The sequence below is a fragment of the Lissotriton helveticus genome, chromosome 12, assembly GCF_964261635.1.
Source record: "Lissotriton helveticus chromosome 12, aLisHel1.1, whole genome shotgun sequence".
Lineage (NCBI taxonomy): Eukaryota > Metazoa > Chordata > Amphibia > Caudata > Salamandridae > Lissotriton > Lissotriton helveticus.
In genome coordinates this window covers 211,855,346-211,877,611 of record NC_136073.1, presented here as the reverse complement: position 1 = coordinate 211,877,611, position 22,266 = coordinate 211,855,346, and the positions used below count along the sequence as shown (strand labels likewise).

Here is a 22,266-nt window from a genome sequence, read left to right as displayed (position 1 = left end):
TCAGAGGAAAAGGTATTACGATAGCAATCTCCTTAAAAAAACTAAATGGAAGACTCACCAGTCCATCTCTCCTTCCAATGACGCAAGTTATACGGGCTAAACTCTTGCCTACAATTACCTATGGCAGCGAAGCACAAAGAGGAAGAGACGCAGTGACTCTGGACAAAACTGTGGCAGCAGCATATAGGATTATCTTCGGTCTGCCAAAACATACCTCCCCGGCACTACTTAGGTTAGAGTTTGGTGGCCAAAAACAGTCTCTGGCAAGACAAGGGGCCTACATAACTACTTGGGACAAAATTAGGAAGGCCAAAAAGGGAACTTTAAACATCTTTTTATGGGCAGAAATACAGAGAAATCCGGCCTCGCCAGCTGCCAAATACTTGGAAAAAAGCTTGGCGACCTTAGGTATACAGGAGCTGTGGAATACCCCTACTAATCACTCCACGGTCAAAAGATTAGTTACGAAAACAACAAAATATCTCTCGTGGATAGAGGACAAGGCGACTGTTGCAAAGAGGTCACACGGATGGATTATCCTAAACTCTTATTCTGAACAAGGTCAACAGAGCTACCTCGACCAGGGGTATTCGAGAATTACAAAATTGAAATTTTCTAAAGCTCAGATTGGGCCTGTTACCCTGTATATGCCATCTTCCCCACTGGCTGAGGGATAAAGGGGGCTCCCTCTGTCGTTAATGTGGCAAGGAAATTGAGGACATGACACATCTGTTGTGTTCCTGTGACAAACTGCTGGAGGAAAGAAAACGTCTGCTGAAATTCCAGTTTAACCTACGAGGAATACGTACTCGCAGACATGCAGTTCTTGCCTGTTTCACACCAGACGATCCGCAGCTGAACTGCAGCCTGGTAAAGTTTATGAAGGTGGTGGAGAAAAAGATGCAGGAATTTAACCTTCAACTAAGTTCATAGTTATTTAATTAAACTGAACTATGACTAAAGTGTTGCCTAATAATATCAACTCTAAGGAGCAGCAGAAATGAGTATGCTTTAAGTTTTCAGAGAACAATGAAACTAAGATGAATTTTATATAATAATGTTTGGTAAATTGAATTTAATCATCATGATTTTAAAAATTGCAAATTGTTTTATACGTTATATTATTGATATGGTGAAAATGCACAGTACATACTATTTTTTTAATGGACGAACTGCAATGGTTTTATTCGAATTGTAATGGTTTTTATTAACTATGCAAATAAATTACTACCACTAAGAGACACCTGGATGCAGGTTTAACAGTACAGAAATCCAAGTGCAAAATTAGGACGACATCGGTTGATTAACTGGGACATTCCATTTCAGAAGAAGGATTTAGGCCTAAAGGCAACCTGCTCAGTGCTGTGAGAGACGCTCCATATCAAAAAAAAAAACAAGGATGAGCTCAAGTCAGTCCTAGGGTTAATGGAGTACATGGCCTAATACATTAAAAACTTTGCATCCAAATGTGAACCGGTGCGAGAATTACTAAAAGAAAACAAGGAGTTTGAATGGAATGAACAACATAGGTCAGTGGTGGTTCCACTCAAAGAAATGGAAAGGAGGAAAGAATTATTGCTTTTGCATCGCGTTGCCTGACAACAACTGAGAAAAATTACTTTGTAGTTGAAAAGGAGGCCCTGATGTATTTCTGGGCGGTGAAGCATTTTAAATTCTTCCTGTGGGGGCTTAACTTCACCATTCGTACAGTCCATAAGCCTCTTACCTCCATTTTCGCTGTGAAGGGTATAGAAAATTGTACTCCTCGAATTGGAAAATGGATCCTGGGATTAGAGAATTTTAACCACAAAGTTGAGTATGTCCCTGGTGAAGACAACCAAATTGCTGACTTCTTGTCTAGGACACCTTTGGAAATGGAGCCACCTGGGGAGATGCTGGACAGACATTATGGCTTTAGAAGACCCTGCCATTACAGAAGAAGAGTGGAAGAAAAGCATGGAAGAGGACAAGGTTTTGGGAAGGCTGAAGTGTATTGAGAGAAGGGGGGCCTAATCGATACAGTGACCTGGAAGAGGAACTCCGAGACTTCTGAGATTACTGAAGAAGAGTGGAAGAAAAGCATGGTAGAGGACAAGGTTTTGGGAAGGCTGAAGTGTATTGAGAGAAGGGGGGCCTAATTGATGCAGTGACCTGGAAGAGGAACTCAGAGACTTCTGAGAAGTCAGGTATGAATTGAGTATCAGAAAGAATCTACTGTCAAACCAAAGTTGTAGCACCTTTGAGTCTCAGAAGAAGAATATTGGATCTGGCGCACGAAGGTCATCTGGGATGCCGCATTACCAAGAGTAGAGTTCGGGCCAACTTCTGGTTCCTCAGGATGGATGCCATGACAGAACACCTAGCGAAGGACTGTCAGCTGTGCCACTAGTGACAAGTCCAAATCTGTATGTAAGGCCCCTTTGTCCCCTGTTACAGGGCCCACTAAACCTTGGAGTAAACTAGCCATGGACATTATGGGTCCCATGGACAACCTGGGTGTCCAAAAGAGGTTCATGTTGGTTTTAGTCGACTATACCTCCCATTGGGTGTCTCAGAAATGTGTTTATCGAATAACCACCAGTACAGTCCTGGATTTCCTCAAAAATATATTCTCCAAAGAGGGCATACCTTCCACCCTGGTCACTGACAACGGTGTACAGTTTACGTCTCAACTTATGAAGGAATTCTTAAACAACTTAAACATCAAACACAAATTGACGGCATTATATTGTCCTAATAACAACGGCCTGGTTGAGAGGACTAACAGATTGATAAAAGAACATATCGAACTAGCCACTGCCAACGGTCTTGACCTTGAATCATCCTTACGGGACTGTTTGGGGGCATATAACACCATGCCTAACCTGGTAACTGGGGTTTCCCCATTTGTTTCCCTTAAGGGGAGAGAATCATGCACCAAACTCAACCCTAGTTGGCTGTGTGGAGATAGGGCTCTACATCCGAGCACATGGGTAGGAAGGTTGACCAGCACCAAGCTAAATACAAAGAATGATATGACAAAAGGAACAGGGTCAAAGCCCCTAAGTGGAGAGTAGGGGATGTGGTGCAGGTCAAGAGAAGCGTGAAGGAACCTCACAGCCAGAGCAAATTCTATCATCCTTGCCACGTTGTGAAAGCTTTCAACAATGTTGTTCGCCTTGAGAATGGGCAATGGTGGAGTTGCAACAAAGTTGTCAAGTCCCAAATGATTTCGTAAGTTTAATTCCTTCTGTGTATAGTGCCTCTTTGTATAGGGAGGTTGGTGTGTTATAATCTTCCTTTCTATATTAATGGTTTGTTCCGTTCCCCCATCCCTGTCCCCTCACCTTGGTTTCTCCCACCTGGAGTTGACAGTAGAATGTTGGTATCGTACTGCAGTTGTGGAGAGTGGATGGCCAATAAAGCAGTACTTTTACTTACTTTGGTTCCTGTCATCAATACCTCTAACAGTTAGCTTTGCGTATGGTTATAAAATATTACTTTGTTAAAAGAACTAGAAATTCACTGAAAAATCGAAAGGTTAAAGTGATAGGTGAAAATTTCAGATAAAACATGCCATTTTAAACGTACAAAACTGCTGAAATTCAACTGTTTTAGTTATTTCAAGTAACTTGAACTTGTGCCATACAGTAACTATAATGCACACTGTTGCATGCACTTCTAATTACCCCACATATTACACCTCTCATGACCTCATTAAAAATATCACTGCAACAATAGCCATGAGGTTATTGAAGAGAAAACTGCATTGCAGGGTCCATGGGCAATGTGTGTGTATGTATATAAATTCAGTGAACAAAGCAGTTAAAGGGAATTTGTTGCAAAACCAAACCTAAAAAGCACTGAAATTCGTTAGTAATGTTTAGGTAAAGTATTCATTTGTGTCCCAATTTGGTATATATACCAATGTCACCCATGTCATGGTAAATTATTCACATTACTGCTCAACTCTCGCACAGACCTTGGGCCCGACCCGGTCACAGTAGTTCAAGCTGTGCTGTGCACAGTTTTGTCATGCACAGCAGCCTGGGCCTTCGATAAGGCTAGGCCCTGTACACAAGTCATCTCAGGCAGCCAGCTATGTCTGTGCACAGCATTGTACAGTAATCTACAGAAATGACAGGTGAGCAGTCGTACAGCCCCTAGGGGACCATGTTATGTTATGTTATTTAATAAGCGCTTGGCTACTCCATGGAGTGTCCCGGCGCTGAGGCAACAAGACCCGCCTGTACCAAGAGACCCACCGAGCTAAGTTTAAGGCAGTTGTTGGAATAGCCAGGTTTTAACTTTCCGTCTAAAAGTGATTAGGTCCTGGGATTTCCTCACGGGCGGGGGGAAAAGCTATTCAATAGGCGGGAGGCCAGTACTTGGAAAGATCTACCACCCCTCCGGGAGAGCTGAATACGAGGGGTGATGATCAATGACTGAGGTGATGACCGCAAAGTTCGACACGGGATGTAGGGTTGCAGTCTGACCCCAAGGTATGGGGCGCCAATTTTATGGAAGGCCTTAAAAACCAGCACCAATGATTTAAAGGCGATCTGGTTCTTAATCAGTAGCCAGTGCAAGGAGGCTAAGAGAGGGGTAGAGAGTTCTAGGCACAGATGAAAAGAGAGCTCGGGCCGCCACATTTTGGACCACTTGAAGACGCCCAAGTAAGGATTCCGGCAGGCCAAGATACAAAGCGTTAGCATAATCCAGTCTCGACACCACCAAGGCTTGGACAATCGTCTTCCGGTGGGGGACCGGAAGAAGGGGCAAAAGGTTCCTCAACATCTTCAACATCCCGAAATAGGTCCCCGCCACTGATTGAATTTGGGCCTTCATAGAGCGAGAGTTTGACTCCCTAATTTTTGTCATGACAGCTGAAGTGGGAGCAGACATATCCTGCGGCCACCGGTGATGCCAGAGTTCACAAGACTAAGAGCCCAAAAGCAAATTTAAGTGCAATCTCAGGATTGCACTTAAATTTGTTTTTCCTGAGCCAGGAAAGCACCTCGGATAGGCAAGTGTTTATTTCATTGCCGTTGAATTCTGAGCCCTTTCCACAAGTGAACAGTAGTTGTGTGTCGTCAGCGTACGACACTATCTTAGCCCCATGCTTCTCAGCCAACTGTGCCAGAGGCGCCATGTAAAGATTAAACATGGTTGGGCTAAGAATTGAGCCCTGAGGGACCCCCACATTCATCCGGGGCATAGGGGCCAAAAAAGGCGGGCACCAAATGGTTTGTTGGCGAATTTTCAAAAAGAATTCGAACCATTTTAACACCGTGCCTCCGATCCCACCCTCTTGGAACCTTCATAGAAGTCCATTAGGGGGCACGGTATTGAAGGCTGCGGAAAGATCAAGTAGCACCAAAGCCGCCCTGCCCCCCCTTATCCAAGGTGATTTTAATAGTTTCCACGACTTCCAGGAGGGCAGTCTCGGTGCTAAAATTTGCTCTAAAACCCGATTGGCTTGGGTGGAAGAGGGAGTTAGACTCAGATAAAAATCAGTTATTACTGAATTAATATAATTCTCCAGGACCTTAGAGAAGTATGGTAATAAGGAAATAGGTCTGTAATTACTGGCCACCGATGGATCGGCCGCGTTTTTTTTTAAAAGGGGGAGGATTTTGGCCTCTTTCCAACTCTCAGGCATTACTCCCGCCTGAAGGGCAGTATTCAAAATTGAATTAACGGTTGGGTTAATTACCTCGGCAATAGCTGCCAGCGTCTTGGCCGGACATGGGTCAAAAGGAGACCCAGATTTGAGGGTTTTCATCAGTGTCAAAGACTTATTCAAGGGTAGGGGAGGGAACTGGGTGAGAGCAGCACCTGTCGCACAGCGGATAGGACAGGCAGGAGCACTATTGAGTCATGGGTGTGTGCCATGACTCGTGTATATGTAATATAAATATCGTCTGTACAGGCCTGGTCTCACTGCTATCCTGAGTAGGTTCCTCATGTTCCTTTATTGTGTAAAGTATTTGCAAAGTCATGCTCGTGCTTACTTTAAATAATATACACCAAATACTTGTAAAGAAACGGATGGACAGCTTAATCTTCCTCTTCATTTGCTCAGTTTCTCTCCCCATTTGCATTAATAATGGGTGGATCAGAAATGTGATAATTCCCTTTGTTTGTTGCCTCTGTTCACTCGAGGTTTCAGTATTCTACTAGTGCTGACATGTTTTAAAGGAGATGTTCTCTGAAATATACAATGTTTGTTACCAATCAAACTAGCTTGGTCACTTTTTATGGACTGTCTTAACAGCAAACCTGTGACCAACCTATTATGTCCACCAGGAGTGGGGCTTTCGCTCCGCCCACTTGTTGGGAGGCAGGAGCACATCTTTCGATTGGGTAGTAGTTGTGTGCTTCCGCAAAATATTGCTTGCCCCCACATAGCTGTGATAGTTTTTTTGTATCCAGCTGCCTGAGCTTGAACGTTCAGGTGCCACACACCTGCCAGTATAATGCTATACACGTTTCTTAGATACACAGATGCTTTGTCTTTTTCTCCGGCAGCACCACAGCTGGGAGGAGGGCAGACATTAACGTACTTGAATTTTTAGGTCTGGCTTGACAATGCATTGATAGGTTTTGCATATATGCATTGCCAATGCCCGTTCTGCCCTGAGCCGACTTCTCACACTTTATCATAGCTTCTGTGTTTGCGAATGAGAACATTATTTCGGGAGCGTAGATGTGTAAAAGGATGCGTTGAATCTTTTCTTATCTGCTCAGTATTCCTGAAGAGCTTTGTTCTCACACTTAATTGCTTCTCTCCTTCAGACGTCTCGGTTTCTAACGGCCCCGACTCCCAGCCAGGGAACGAGTACCTCCACCTGCTGGATGAGCTCGGGGAAGGGAGCGAGGATGAGTGGGAGCAGGTTGGGCCCCGCAACAAATCGTCAGTCACTCGACAGGCGGATTTTGTCAAGACACTAATTACGGACATATTTGGTGGCCACATAAGGTATAGTAGTTTTCCCTGCATTACTTTGTTTTGTTTTGCGTTTTTGACCTGTACATTGGCACATAATCTTAACTGGCCTTTTACCACTTTACATAAAATTACAAAATAGCATATTTATTTATTTATGCATTTTTATATAGCGCGGACTTTACCCGAAGGTGTCAGAGCGCTTCACAATAGGAACAGAACTGATACATGAGAACATTACAAGTGAACAAAATACAAAAGCAAACGTTACATTAAATGAAGCAAAATGACAATTGTGCACCAACAAAATATAAGAGGTAGCAAACGGTGCATTACAAAAGTGACAATCGTGAATCAACAAAATACAAGAGGTAGCAAACGGTGCATTGCAGGAGGAAAAAAGTGACGTGTGCAGGTTACAAAAAGCGTACAAAATAAATATAGAGGTATAATACTGCAATATATGGAGGACACTCCAGCACAAGAACAAACGTTACGAAGGCACTGGTGGCACTTGTGCAGGTGTCGACACAAACAAATGTAGGAGTGTAAACAGTGTGTTACAGGAGAAGGTGACGGATGCAAGTCACCCACGAGTCCCCGCCACAGGAAGAAGGACAATACTGCCATAAGAGGCAGACTCTCAAACCACAAGAACACACTGGGAAGACACTTCCATAGTCAAGTAAAATAGATTTTTCAGTAGTTGAAGGGCTTCCTTCAGATAGCAGAGAGGGCATGAATTACATTTGGAAATGTCTTTGAAGAAGGAGAGCTTTGAGGTCAGATTTGAAGGCTTGGGAGGAGGAGGTGGTCCGGAGCTGAGGCGGAAGTGAGTTCCAGATTCTCACTGCGCCGCCTGAAAAGGATTGAAAGTGGGAGGTTCAAGTAGTAGATTTTCCGCATTTCTTGATGGTCTAGAGCCTCCAGAGAGTTTCAATTTATTCGCCAGGTAGCGCGGAGAGGAGGGGAGTGCAAGGCTTTATGGGTGATGCAGGCAGTCTTGTAGATAGCTCTAGCCTCGATGGGGAGCCAGCGGAGGGAGGATAACATGGGAGTGATGTGGTCGCTTCTTTTGGCCCCATAAATGAAACGAGCTGCTAAATGTAGAACAGACTTACATAGCCTTTTGTTTAATAATCTTGAACTATAACCCGGTTTTGGAATCGATTGTTGAAGGAAAATGACCACTGGCAGACTCGACAACCCACAGTCTTTAAATGATCTCCGACTAAGCTCTCTCATTGCCAAAAGATGGATGGATTCCTCGAGAGTAAACTGGTTTCATCAAGAGACACCTTCGACAGCCAAGCCACAAGGCAATCTCCGGAACTGGTTAAGGTGTTTACATGACAAATCTACTAGACAGTTGTTTAATGGGACAAAATAACTTTCAGTGCCAACAATATGGGAGGCATAAATTTATGTTTCATAACAAAACTGGCCGAATAATAAAAAATCAGATAAGACATTCAACAGTTAAAAAGTAGAGTTTAACCTCCCAAAAAAACCGGTTCTTAAAAAGTTACTAATAAGTCATATAAAAAAAGGCCACTAGAGGGCGTCAGAACACCAGAAATGCCCATCACATTGGCACACTCCTAACCCTTTATACATTGCTGCCAGATTCTCTATGCGAATGTTGCACTAATGCTCGTTCTCCATCATATGATTATTTCTGAAATCTATTAGCAGTTGGGCGTCTGTAGGTGCCTGCGGTTTCCTCGAAACACCTTACATAAAAATGTTTTATTTTCTTTGAAATATATACACATTAACAGGAAATGCGTATTCTTAGTGGTAGGTATTCTTTATCTTTTCTCTTGGATTTAAGAAATGCATTCCCTAAATTAATTCGGGCATAAATTACTTTTGACTGGAAACACACTGCTTTTTACATCTTTTGAGCTGGAAAACAAAAATGAAATTGTAGTCTCCAGCATAGACTGCAAAGAGTGCTAAAGTGAGACAGCACCTTTAAGAATTTCTGAAGTTCTGTCACATCGTGCCCTGCAGGATCAGCCAAGCAGTTTGTTTTTTCTACCTTACCGAAAACAAACTGAAAAGGGGGGGCCCTCGGCCCCCCCGCACGCATGGCGGCGCGGCGACCGCCTCACCCCCCTCCCCTCGGGTCTTTCGACGGTGGGGGCGTGCCCTGGGGGCGCGGCCCACCGCCGATTGGCCGGCGCCCCTCCTGACCCGGAATCAATGGACTGGTTCCGGGTCGGGGGGGGCGGGCGTGAGGAGGGGCCACCCGGCCCCTCGGGAATAAGAGGTAGGGAGCGCCCAGGAGACTTCCTTGTCCCTGGACGCTCCCTCGCTGAACGTTGTGCCCCGCGTTCGGGGCTTCTTTGTTTCTTTAATTTTTTCCCGCTTTATATTTCAGATTGCGGAGCGGTTTCCTGAGGCTGTCTGTCGGAGGATCTTCCGCGTGGAGCGATCGCTAGCACCGGCCAGGGGCGTGAGCCGTCATAGTACAGTGTGCTCTTATGTTCCAGGTCTTATTCGCGGGAGTGCAGCGTGGAGCGGGCCGCCTGTTTCAGTGAGAGAAGCCGGGGGACTGCCGTTCGTTAGGAGACGCGAAGCAACTGCAGGAGGCGGAATCAAGGGCGGCGGTAACAGAGGACAAAGCGTGGTGCGGGCCGTTGAGAAGGCTGCGGAGGTACCGTGTGGGGGCAGGGGTTAGCGAGAAAGTACTCGCATCAAAAGTGTTGGGCACGCATTCAGGCTGAGGAGTTGGCGCGCATTCAGGCTGAGGAGGTACCGAGTGGGGACGGGGGTTTGGCGAGAAAGTGCTCGCATTCACAGCGTTTGGCGCGCATTTCACGCACATTCGGTGGCCGTGTAACGAGAGCCTGGGGGGTATTGTGATTTGTTGATGGTTTGAGCGCGCATTTTTTCATTCGCGCCTAAAAGAAAGTGAAGCAGGGAACACCAGGGCAGCGCCTGGATGGGAGACCATATATAATCATTGGCACAATCATTGAAAAGAGGACAATTACCACGGCTGTGTTATTTATGAGTAAAGGAAGTGCATGATTGCAAACGAAGTACAATTGTACAAGGAGAGGGGGAGGGTAGTTATTGAGTGATCTGTTGTTTTATTGTTTTATCATTAAAGCGAAGTGTACGGGGCAGTTACAGGTGCAGTATCGGTGGGATCTTGTTGGGAGGGATATTGTGGATTCTGCTGATATTAATTGCTTGTGCGAAGCATAGCAACAGGGAGGTTGGAGGTTAACAGGGGTGTTCAATCTTTGTATTCAAACTTGGTTGCCCAAAGTCTGCCACTGTTTCATTTCACGGCGAATTTCTAGCAGACGGGACCTAAGGGCAGTCAGCACGCAAGGTGGTGGGGATCTGAGCCACAGTCGGTTTTCTCAAAGACGTTTTTCCTGCTTTATTACACGGTATTAATACCCGTTTTCAATTCCAGGCAACTTTAACTACATTTTGGCACGTTTCAATCGCAGACAAGGCGCACGACGTGTTGAGGGCTGTGACCACGGAGCATCACCGCCGGCGAGTGCACGGGACTGGTCGGTAAGAGGGGTACGGGGGGCTAGCATTCATTGCTCCAGGTGGCCGCCGGGGGAGTTTACGTTAGGTTTACTCACCCCCTTACATAAGCGGACAAGCCGCTAGTGTTGCGGTCGCCGTTGCATGGTGCTGAAAGCCCCCTGGTGACCCTCCATCTGAAAGGTACACACAGCTGACCTGTTGGGAACTAAGTAGGCAGCGGGTGTTTTTGGGGTTAGCGTCATGCCAGGTCCAAGGGGTGGAAAAAGGGGGTCCAACATGGAGGCTATGATGCGGGCTATGATGCGGGAGATGAGCGATATTAAGCAACAGCTAGGACAAATTAAGGAGCGGGAAGCTCGGTTGGAGGATAGAGAGGGCGAGGCACCGGGCCCGTCCGGGAGACCGATCCGCAAGAGGGTGGCACCAGTGCCAAGAGGGGAATTTGTCACCCCGCAAGGGAAACCTAGGTCCAAACGGCCCAGGGAGGCGGTCCCCACCCCAGGCCCAGTGGATCCGTTACCCGCCGCACCGCCCGCGGCGGTCCCACCCCCGCATGTGCCTACACCCATTGCCCCTGTGGTGCCGGTGCCGACAGGTCAACCAGTAGACGCTGGGTCTGCTCCTGCACCGGTGCCCACTATCCCGGGGGCAGGCGGGCCACACCCGGCGCCCGCCCCGCCAGCTGTGCCAGGACCATTGGGCATAACCCCAGTGGTACCTGTTGTCCCAGGGGGTAACGTAGACTCAATGCCGCCCGAATTGGTAGCTCAGTTAACGGCCATGATGCCATGGCTCCAAAAAGGGGGAGCCTTCCCGAATTCTGCAGACCATGCGGCAGAGGCGGCAAGGTTCGTGGAAAAAATCAGATCGGCACCGAGAGCCGACAGTGTTGCATTGCCAATTTCTTCTCCCCTTGCAGGTCCAAGTGTTCCCCAGCTGGACGGAGTACAAGGGCAGCCGCCCATGGTGCCCGCACTTGGTAAGGAAGTGGCATTGCCACTCTTGGGGGACGGTGTAGTACCTTCTAGGAGCGAAAATCTAGCACAACATGTGTCTTTAGCTGTTAAAGAAATGATTTGGGCTGATAAATACGTGTATATTTATTCTTTATTATTGGATAATAGGGAAATGGAGCAGGCAAAAGCACTGAAAGAGTGGATGCTCCCAAGTGAATGGAGGGCGCAGTGTACTAGATTCAGGGTTGAGGAAAATCTCAATAATTGGATGCAAGCACGAAATTTAGGGCAGGTGGGCCAGAAAAGAAAGGGGTGTGCTGGGATTTTAATAAGCGTACCTGCACAAGGGCCGCGTGTAAGTTTAGGCATGCATGTGCCTCCTGTGGGCACCCCTCTCACCCAGAATCTACCTGTAGATCCAAGCAAGGTAACACGGGGCAGAGGGGTAGGGGAAGGCCACTATAAGTCAGACACGGCACGCCCCCCCACTCCTGTGGATGTGGTGGCAATGATTCCATTCTTGAACAGATACCCTGACCACAAAGCAGCCACCCTACTCCAGGAAGGTTTTTCCAAAGGTTTTAGGATCCCGGCCGGGGGATACACAGGCAGTGCCCACTGTAGGAATCAATTATCAGTCACACACAATCCGGCTGTTGTGGCCACAAAAATTGACAAGGAGCTTTCCTTAGGCAGGATATCTGGCCCTTTTTCTGCAGTGCCAGTACACAATTTTGTGTGTTCCCCACTGGGAGTTGTCCCCAAGAAAGAGAAGGGGCAATTCAGATTGATTCATAACCTATCAGCGCCAAAGGGGGCCTCACTGAATGATGCCATTGACGAAGGGATCTGTAGTGTTAAGTACGCCTCTTTTGATCAGGCTGTGACCTTATTACAGGCCACTGGACCCGGGGCGCTGATGGCGAAATCAGACATAGAGTCCGCCTTCCGCCTCCTCCCAGTCCACCCGGCGGACCAACATCTTTTGGGTTTCACCTTTAGGGATAGGTTCTACATGGACAAATGCATGCCTATGGGTTGTTCTATTTCTTGCGCCTACTTTGAGATGTTTAGTTCGTTTCTTGAATGGGCCATGAGACAGGTGACAGGCCATCAAAGAGTCATGCATTACTTAGATGATTTCCTCTTCCTCGGTACAGCGGGTTCTCAGGAGTGCGCACTGGCATTGCAGGAGTTTTGCGTGCTCATGCGGGCTTTTGGGGTCCCGCTTGCGCCTGGGAAGACGGTGGGCCCGACCACCTGCTTGGAATTTCTGGGCATCGAGATTGACTCAATGGAGAAATGTTTTAGACTACCTAAGGACAAGGTGCGCAAATTCAAGACGTCGCTACAGTTATGCCTCCGGAAGGAGAAGGTTACTTTGCAGCAATTACAGGAGGTGGTAGGGCAACTGAATTTCGCACTAAGAATCATCCCAATGGCTCGCCCCTTCTCTCGCTCCATCGCGCACGCGATGCAGGGGCTGAGGGAAAAGCACCACCGCACGCGCCTATCGGCTGAAATTCGCCAGGATATGCTTATTTGGATGGCATTCCTGGAGGATTTTAACGGTAGGGTGGTCTGGCCCGACCCGCTCACTACATCAGCGGAGTTAGGACTATGGACCGATGCGGCCGGTAGTGTGGGCTTTGGTGCCATCCTAGGGAATAGGTGGGTCGCTCAACAATGGCCAGGGGAATGGAACACATGGGGTTTGCTCGGCAACATTGGCTTCCTGGAGCTTTTTCCAATATGGGTGGCACTGATGGTTTGGCCAGAACACCTATGTAACCGATCAGTGGTGTTTTGGTCAGATAACATGACAGTGGTGGAATGTATCAATCAGCAGGGGGCGCGGTGTCCTTTCATACTTCGTTTGATCAAAGAAATTGTTCTGCGTTGCCTTAAACTGAATGCCAATTTTAGAGCCAAACATGTCCCTGGTGTTTTAAACAATGCTGCTGACGCCCTTTCTCGCTTCAAAATGCAGGTTTTCAGGGAACATCTCCCCACAGCAGACCCCTCGCCAGCACACTTCCCAGCAGTACTTTGGCAGATTGGTGCCCCAGATTACAAGACCTCGTGGTCGCTAGCCTAGCCCCCAGGACCAAGACGGCTTACGAAGGGGCTTTTCTGTCTTATTGTTCCTTTTTGGGGCCACAGTGGGAAGTGCTTTGGGCAAAGGAGGATGGGTTTGCAGCCTACTTAGAATGGATGCACAAAGAGGGGCGCTCAGTAGCAGCGGCAACCAGACATAGGGCAGCAGTGTCATTCTTCGCTCAAGCTAGGGGCTTTCGGGATCCCACCAATACCTTTATGATACGCAAGGCTTTAAGGGGATGGCGCCGTATTCAAGGACACCAGAAGGACAAAAGGAAGCCCATGGGGTTGGCCCGGCTAACAGCCTTACTGGGCACGCTGGAGAGTGTTTGTAACTCAGAGTGGGAAGTGCTTCTTTTTAGGGCGGCATTCTCCCTGGCATTTTATGGGGCACTGAGAATTAGTGAACTTGTTGCAGGATCTAAGGCTGACATACTAGGTGGCTTGCAGAAGGCTGGGGTGACGATAAGGGGTGACACCATGTGGGTGATTATCCAGAAATCTAAGACCGATCAAGAAGCTAGGGGTCACACCATAGTTCTACAACGGGCCCCCGCCAACCCGTGCTGCCCGGTGAGGCACGTGGAAACACTCATGGGATTATTGATCGGTTCAGTAGGCAGGGCGTTGCTCTGTCACGCCGACGGGAGCCCCTTGACCAGGTATCAATTCAGGAGAGTGTTCGAAATCGGGGTTACAAAAGCGGGTCTTGACCCTAGAGATTTTGGATCTCATTCTTTCAGGATTGGGGCAGCAACTGAGGCGGTGGCGGGGGGCCTCCCAGTGGACAGAGTAAAGACAATTGGGAGGTGGTCGTCAGACTGCTATAAACGTTATGTTCGGATTGACATGCTATGATTACCTGTCATTCACGCTTGGTCTCTTTTCCGCTCTCTTACAGTTTCTCAGACCTGTTACGCAGGGGAGGAATTTGTCGTCGGGCACCGCCAATATTCATCGGCACGGAGCAGCGACCAGGAAACAACGAAGAACGATGTCTGGATTGTTGGTCATTCATATGTTAGGCGAGCGGAATGTGTTTTCCTGTCAGGTGACAAGAAGGAAAGGGCGGCACAACTAGGGCTGAATATCACGTTCTTTGGCAGAGGAGGGTTGTGTCTTCACGAGTTTAGGGGATTCTTCCAAGGGCTGTTGGCACGCCAGCGGGCTCCACCGTCAGTGGTGATACTTCACCTTGGGGAGAACGATTTGGCGACACTGGGCAGGCGCACCTTGATTGAGGAGATTATCTCAACAGCGGGTTGGATAGCTAGGACCTGCCCCGGGTGCACACTAGTGTGGTCACAACTAATACCTCGACTTCAGTGGCGGGGGGGCGATTCAGTCAGGGCTTTGAATCACTCGGTAAAGAGGATCAACACACGGCTGGATAGGTTGTTCCGAACCCCCGTGTTACAGTCAATACCTCATGGGTGCATCTGGGGTCAAAAGTATTACTTGAGAGACGGGGTTCATCTGACAGAAGAGGGTAATGTCCTATGGGCTGACAATATCTGGGCTTGGCTGGAGGGCTGGGGTAGGAGGATGTGTCCTTAGATAGGGGCTAGAGGGGGAGGCCAGATCGTCGGTTAACAATACTGGCCTGTGGCGGTAAGGTCATTATCGGTGAGCACATATTTGAGGTCTGAGGGGGCGGGCATCATCCTATGGAGGTTCCCGCCCAGGGGGAGGAGCCTGCGGGCCACTCCCAGTACTCCAGGGGCAAGGTAATATGCAAAGGAGCGCGGGTAGGAGTAGTTCACGCTTTCCTTAGGCTGGTAGCCACCCCGCGCGCGTGGACTCATGACGCCATCGGCGCAGAGTAAGGGCCCTCCTTTAGTGGGTAAATGGAGTTTGGGGCGTAGACCGGGCAATTCCCGGGGTAACACTGCGCATGCGCACTTCTAAGGGGAAGGCGCCGCTTGTAGGACCTGACACCGGTAGTGACCCTGCCATATGGCCAGAAATGTACAAAAATCAAGATAGGATGTTTAGTTAAGCTAGGAAAAACTTGTATTAGAGTTTTGTTAAGGTCAGGCTCTCAAACCTGTTGATAACGATTGTATAACTGAATGTCCTGCTGATTTTTGTATTTCATTGTTGATTATGCAATTAAAACCCTTTTTTAATTTCATACTTTAATAAATACGGCCGGGCGACTAGCGCCCGCCTTCCAAAGAGTAAACACGTCTCGTGTCCACGTTCCTTGGTGTTGGGTGCCGGATCGGGGGGGGGGCGGCAGCTAGTCGCTGACCATGTGAAAAGGGGGGGCCCTCGGCCCCCCCGCACGCATGGCGGCGCGGCGACCGCCTCACCCCCCTCCCCTCGGGTCTTTCGACGGTGGGGGCGTGCCCTGGGGGCGCGGCCCACCGCCGATTGGCCGGCGCCCCTCCTGACCCGGAATCAATGGACTGGTTCCGGGTCGGGGGGGGCGGGCGTGAGGAGGGGCCACCCGGCCCCTCGGGAATAAGAGGTAGGGAGCGCCCAGGAGACTTCCTTGTCCCTGGACGCTCCCTCGCTGAACGTTGTGCCCCGCGTTCGGGGCTTCTTTGTTTCCCACCCACCATCCCTTGGTACAAAGTTTAAGCAGCGTATGTCCGGTCTAATGGTAAGTTTCATAGGTATAGACTGCGGGAGAGAGTAAGTTGTTGTGGTAATTTTTGATCTGTTGTCAGGCCTTTTTTCCCTTTGTAGAAAAATGAGGTGTGAAGTGAACTATATTTGAAGATAGGTGTCTTTAGGCCTTTTTTCCCTTTGTAGATATACGTAGTTATGGTGATTATGAGCAACATGCGTGAACCGAATTGTAATTTATGCCATGTATCGTTAGGCCTTTTTTCCCCTTTAGCTATGCGTGGATACTGTTATTTATTAGCCAGTGTAGTTGTCCTTTAGACTTTTTCCATAGGTCGTCGTATTTATTAGGTATGGGGCATGCGGTAAGGTCATTATCGGTGAGCACATATTTGAGGTCTGAGGGGGCGGGCATCATCCTATGGAGGTTCCCGCCCAGGGGGAGGAGCCTGCGGGCCACTCCCAGTACTCCAGGGGCAAGGTAATATGCAAAGGAGCGCGGGTAGGAGTAGTTCACGCTTTCCTTAGGCTGGTAGCCACCCCGCGCGCGTGGACTCATGACGCCATCGGCGCAGAGTAAGGGCCCTCCTTTAGTGGGTAAATGGAGTTTGGGGCGTAGACCGGGCAATTCCCGGGGTAACACTGCGCATGCGCACTTCTAAGGGGAAGGCGCCGCTTGTAGGACCTGACACCGGTAGTGACCCTGCCATATGGCCAGAAATGTACAAAAATCAAGATAGGATGTTTAGTTAAGCTAGGAAAAACTTGTATTAGAGTTTTGTTAAGGTCAGGCTCTCAAACCTGTTGATAACGATTGTATAACTGAATGTCCTGCTGATTTTTGTATTTCATTGTTGATTATGCAATTAAAACCCTTTTTTAATTTCATACTTTAATAAATACGGCCGGGCGACTAGCGCCCGCCTTCCAAAGAGTAAACACGTCTCGTGTCCACGTTCCTTGGTGTTGGGTGCCGGATCGGGGGGGGGGCGGCAGCTAGTCGCTGACCATGTTCCGAAAGGCTATTTTTGCTTGAAACCTCAATGTTTTGTGGCTGATTTTATCGCTTTGTCTTGACAAATGCAGTTTTTTTTTTGTGCTCTTTCTTTTTTTTCTTCCTTTTTTTCTTACTTACCTCCACGCAGTCTGTTAACTCGGTGGCCCTGGTGATTCTGTTTCATAAGTGCTTTTAAAGTGGGGAAAGTTGTCCTGGAATAAGAAGCGTGGCATCTGTGGATTCTGACTGTACCGAGAAGCATGTTCGTCTGTCATACAGAAGGCTGGAGGGAGTGAGAGCGAGTGCATCTCACTGGGGACTGCAGTGATTCTTTCTTGGTCATCAGCTCCAGCAGGGGAAAAGAGCAAGTGCCTTCCTGAATCTCAAATGTACTTGACCAGGTTAGACACTCCCCATACCCCTGGGATGCCCAGACATTCTCTCGCTTCACTGGTTGACGGGCAAGCATTCACCATTGAATGTTAAACATTACCTGCCTGATTGTATACTATCGTGGTGGATATGCCTAAATGTCTGCGCAGCTATAAATCAGTTTTCAATGTTCTCATTTCCAATCTGATGAATCTCCTATTAGATGGTGCTATAATACCCACCCACCTTAGGTATAAATCAACTAAGTTGCACAAAATGCAGTCTAGTACAATAAATCCAACAATGCACCGAAGTGCACAAAGTACGGTTACTCTTATCCAAACAAAATAGTCTCTTTGATCAGCAATAGTTTTTTATGCAATCGTTGATTGAAGTTCCACAGATGATGGAATGCAAAGTGGTTTTTTATTCCATCAATAAACACAAGCGCAGGAGCAGACATGTTTCGTCCTCCTGGACTTTTTCAAGACTGATAAAAGTGATACGGAAAAAGTTTCCTCCCTGAAGTGCTGTAGGTCTGCAAGGAATAAGGCTTGCAAGCCACTTGTTTCAAACTGTCTTGTTACGCCCATGAAGGTCCACTAGTTGTCATGTGAAGTATATGTCACATGTTCCAGTAAAAACCATTCCAGTAAAATTTTTGGATGTCTCTCCCAGTAAATATCAATCAATATTTATGTTTCTAGACCATGATAAGTCCGCGTCTGCCTGTTCAGGAATAGAACACCACGGACTGCAAACGTCTTGTGTACTCTGCCAAAAGAGTACACAGGACGTTTCTCTTCTGGAACTGTGCTCCCCATAATCCACACACACTTCATGTACAGAGGCCAAGCCCTCCATGTGTGTACCCTGCAACGTTCCAGACATCCTAATTTTGGCTGTTGACAAGCAGCTGGAATTATACTAAAGAGCAAACCTTAGTTGTTGCAGCTCATTATCCAAATTAAACAGAGCTTCGAATGTGTAATTTAAATGGAGGCTCATCATACAGCAGAGGTCCAAATACTATAGGTAGGTCAAAAAGCAAAAAAAAAGAGCATTTTCCTCACAAACAGGTGCCATAATCTGATGTCCTCGTCAGACCCACGTGATATCTGAATGTGAAGAACATTCCCACTCAACCGTTGCACTCGAAGGCCATCAGAGACCTCGGGGCCAATAGTTGTTGTTTTTTTTGGATAGTGGTTACAGAGATGGAGTGTTTACATTCTCTTTCTAATAAGTTTAATAACAGAGGTCCCAAGATAAAGTTCCCACAAAATTCACAAATTATCAATAGAAGTAGAAATCCTCTTCCTTGAAGAATTAGTTCGCTCCGGGGACTGTTGGGAAACCATTGTCGGTGCCAGATTCTTCCTCCTCATCTGGGCTGATTTAGGTATTGAAAAAGATTAACCTGGTCTCCATCTGCCAACCCCCCAACATGTCAAGACTTTCCAGCAGGCCCTGCTAGATCTCTTCTGGACAGCCCCATTAGCCCTGGTCAAGTGCACAAGGGTGGACCCAGTCCTGAGGGTGAGGTTATTTTGCCGGTGCTGACTCAGACTGACTCCATGCTGCTACTGAAGAAGTTTACGCCTTCCAACACTCTGACTTTGTTTTCCGCACTGCCTGTGGCACAGACCCTGCTGCCTCCTAGAAGCTATTTTCAGCGCCCCTTTCAAAACCCTCAACGTTTATAGACATAATCAGAGTAGCAAAAAAATGTAGTTCAGGCCTCTTTTTATATTATAATCTCTTGCTGTTGTCCAGAGATTTCCTGTATGGAAGAACTTCTCAGTTCCGACCTCCAGTGCTGTTATCATGCCCATAAAATGTATGGCTGTATAGAGGGTGATTGCTTACAGGTAGACAGAACCTCCTCTTGCAATATAAATGCTACCCCTTTTTCTGGACCTGAAAAATGTAAGTGGTCTGGATTCATTTCAAGAAGGTGCTTTGGCTTGGGCCTCTAGATTGTCCTCAGAGGAAGTCTTTGTTCACTTTGGTGGCATGAAAAACAGTAGTAGCTGAGGACAAAAGTAACATTTTGACAGTAGTAGTGTAGCCTTATTCTGCAATGTCACTTACTAAGCCCTTTTGGAGTCTGTACCGGCTGCCTGGGAGAAACCTTTCTAGGGTCAGGCACTCTAAACAGGCTGATCGTTTGACAACACAAACACCCTTCTCCGTGATCCAAAATGGATTACATCCTTTTCTGGTGAGTGCAACCTGCTTACTGGGCCATTATGTCCTCGCCCTGTCTGCGCCCATGAAAAACCCCTTTCTGTAGTAGGGGATCTCTGTGTATAGTCATAATCTAGTGAATAGTCCCGCCCATGTGCGTGGACCCCGGAGCAATCAAAAATAATCTCTTACAGTGTCAAAAAATGCAGAAAAGCATAGACACTTAAGAGAGAATTTAAAGACAGATAATGCAGCCTAAAAAGCTACACTGTCCAGTACTTCCACTAGAAATTCCACCATAAAATCCACAAAACAGCAAAAAGCCTGTACAGATTTCCCTTGCTTTAACAGCAAACTCCCTCAGGAATGATAGAGAGAAGAACCTGGACAGACAAGCCCCATAGGCTGCCATTATGTGGCTCAGAACAGGATACTGTGCCTTTAAGAGAATCTTCCAGAACCTTCTCCCAGTATCCCAGAATGCATAGCAGGTCCAACTTACTTTCAGTTCTTTTTTCCGGCTCCTGCAAGCAGGACCCTGGAGCATTGAGCTCTCCCTTTTCAAGGGTTTTGTTGGTGTTTTTTCACTAAATTCGATTTTGTGTACTTTTAAAGTACTTTGGTGACTTTCTTCTTGGTTTTCTGCACTCTTTTGTTGTCCATAATGCCTGCATTATTTGACAAATGCCCGGAGTGCTCCAGGAAGAAGGCCAAGTCAGACCCCCATGAGGTGTGTATCCTCTGCCTTCCCTCTTCCCACATCCCAGAGGAGTGTGTGATCTGTAGAGGCTTCTCTGGCAGGACCCTGAAGGACAGGAGGAAGATCAGACTTCAGGGACTTGAAGAAAGAAGACTGAAGGCTCGAGGTGGGTCTGGAGGGGCTTCTACTGCCCATGCTGAGGCCTCTGGGGGGCTTCCCAGGGGCAGGAAGTCCAGCAAACGTCCAAGGTCTCCGTCTGGGTCGGTTGCGCTGACCACGACGTCGAGAGGAAGGTCCACGGCCAGTTCCCAGTCTCCCCAGGGCTCTGGGTTGAGAAAACGTCGCCCGTCGACGTCGAGGGACTTACACAGGCCGCCGTCGAACCCGGTGTCGATTTCGGCGTCGAGTGGACGACATCGGAGGACCCGGCGTCGGCGCTCGCCTTCGAGGCGACACCGCCGTTCGCCGTCGAGGGCGAGGTCATTGTCGTCGTCGGGATCCTCGTCGTCGAGGCCGCCGTCGAGGAAGGCGAGGTCGCCGTCGAGGCGGAAGAGGTCTCCGGCGCTGAAGAAGTCGACGTCGAGGCGATCGAAGAGGTCGACGTCGAGACGATCGAAGAGGTCGACGTCGAGGCGGTCGAGGTCGCCGTCGATGAGTCAACGCCCGTCGTCGAGGTTTCGTGGATCGTCCATCTGGTCGGGGTCGACGTCGAGGCATAGAAGCCGGTCGACGCCGAAGCGTGTGGAACGGTCGACGCCGAAGGGTCGCTCGACATCGAAGGAACCACGGTCGACGTCTGAACACCGGTCGTCGACGTCAGGGGGTCGTAAGGACAGGCCGAGGACTGTGGGGGGCTCCCCTCAGTCAGGTCAGGATGGTGGCTCGCCGGGAACGGCGTACTCAGAGGTGTATACCCCGAGGAAGACTGTTAAGCCGCCTCCTACTACTCCTTTGCCTGGAGGTCCTCCTCCGAGGACTTCGACTCCTCCTCCATTACCTCCTCTACCTGCTCTTCCGTCAGGACCGCAGGCCCCGGTACCGGGTGCTCCTCCTCCGGTTCCGCTGAGATCGGTGTCGATGCCCAGACTTCCGACACCTCCGAAGAAGACTCCTAAGTCGAAGGTTCCTCCTCAACCCAAGACGTCCGGCCAGGGGAAGCCGGCGGAGCGTCCCAGACCCAGGAGATCGAGGTCACGCTCCGGGAGGAGAGATAGATCTAGGAGTGGACACGGTTCCTCCTCGAGATCCAGACATCGTCATAGGAGGCATAGGTCCAGGTCCCGTTCGGCCTCTGGGACCCGTTCATATTCGCCTACATTGTCGGATTCACCGGAGACGAGGGTGTCTCAGATAGATGACATTGGCACGTTCCAGGAGGTTCTCCTGAGAGGGGCTGCGAAGTTGGGGATCAAGGTGACGGCCCCTACGCCCACAACTTCTGTGATCTTCGAGACTTTGCACACGAAGCACCTGTCTCGCCCCCTACTGCCATTGGTGCCAGGACTGGTTGAGCCTGCTGAACAGCTCTTCCTTACGCCGGCGGTGGTGAAAGCTGCTCCCTCCAGGCTCGTCAAGAAGTACAGGGCTCCAGAGTCTGACCCGGCCTTCTTGCGGAAGGACCCAGTGCCTGATTCGGCGATTGTGACGGCGGCTCGGAAACTACATGCTACCTCCCCGTCCTCCACTGTGCCTCCGGATAAGGAGAGCCGCTGGATTGACTCAGCTGGACGGAAGGCGTGTGGGACGTCTTCCACGACGATGAAGGCCTCCAGTGACTCGGCGTTGTTGGGACGATATGACCGTGCACTGTGGGATTCCATGGAACAGTTTGCGGACCTTGTCCCGTGCGACAGGAAAGAGGACTTCATGGAGATCGTCCAGGAAGGGATGCTGGTTTCGAACCAGGCCATCAGCGCCGCGGCGGATA

General features: G+C 48.7%; 1 protein-coding gene across 1 annotated transcript in view; it reads left to right on the top strand.

Moving 5' to 3' along the window:
- The window catches only part of USP10 (ubiquitin specific peptidase 10), a 414,101-nt gene that overhangs the window by 251,193 nt on the left and 140,642 nt on the right, over positions 1-22,266 (top strand). Inside the window, exon 10 of the mRNA XM_078669861.1 lies at positions 6,778-6,961. Coding sequence (XP_078525987.1) covers positions 6,778-6,961 — 184 coding nt within the window. The remainder of the gene's footprint in view (positions 1-6,777; positions 6,962-22,266) is intronic.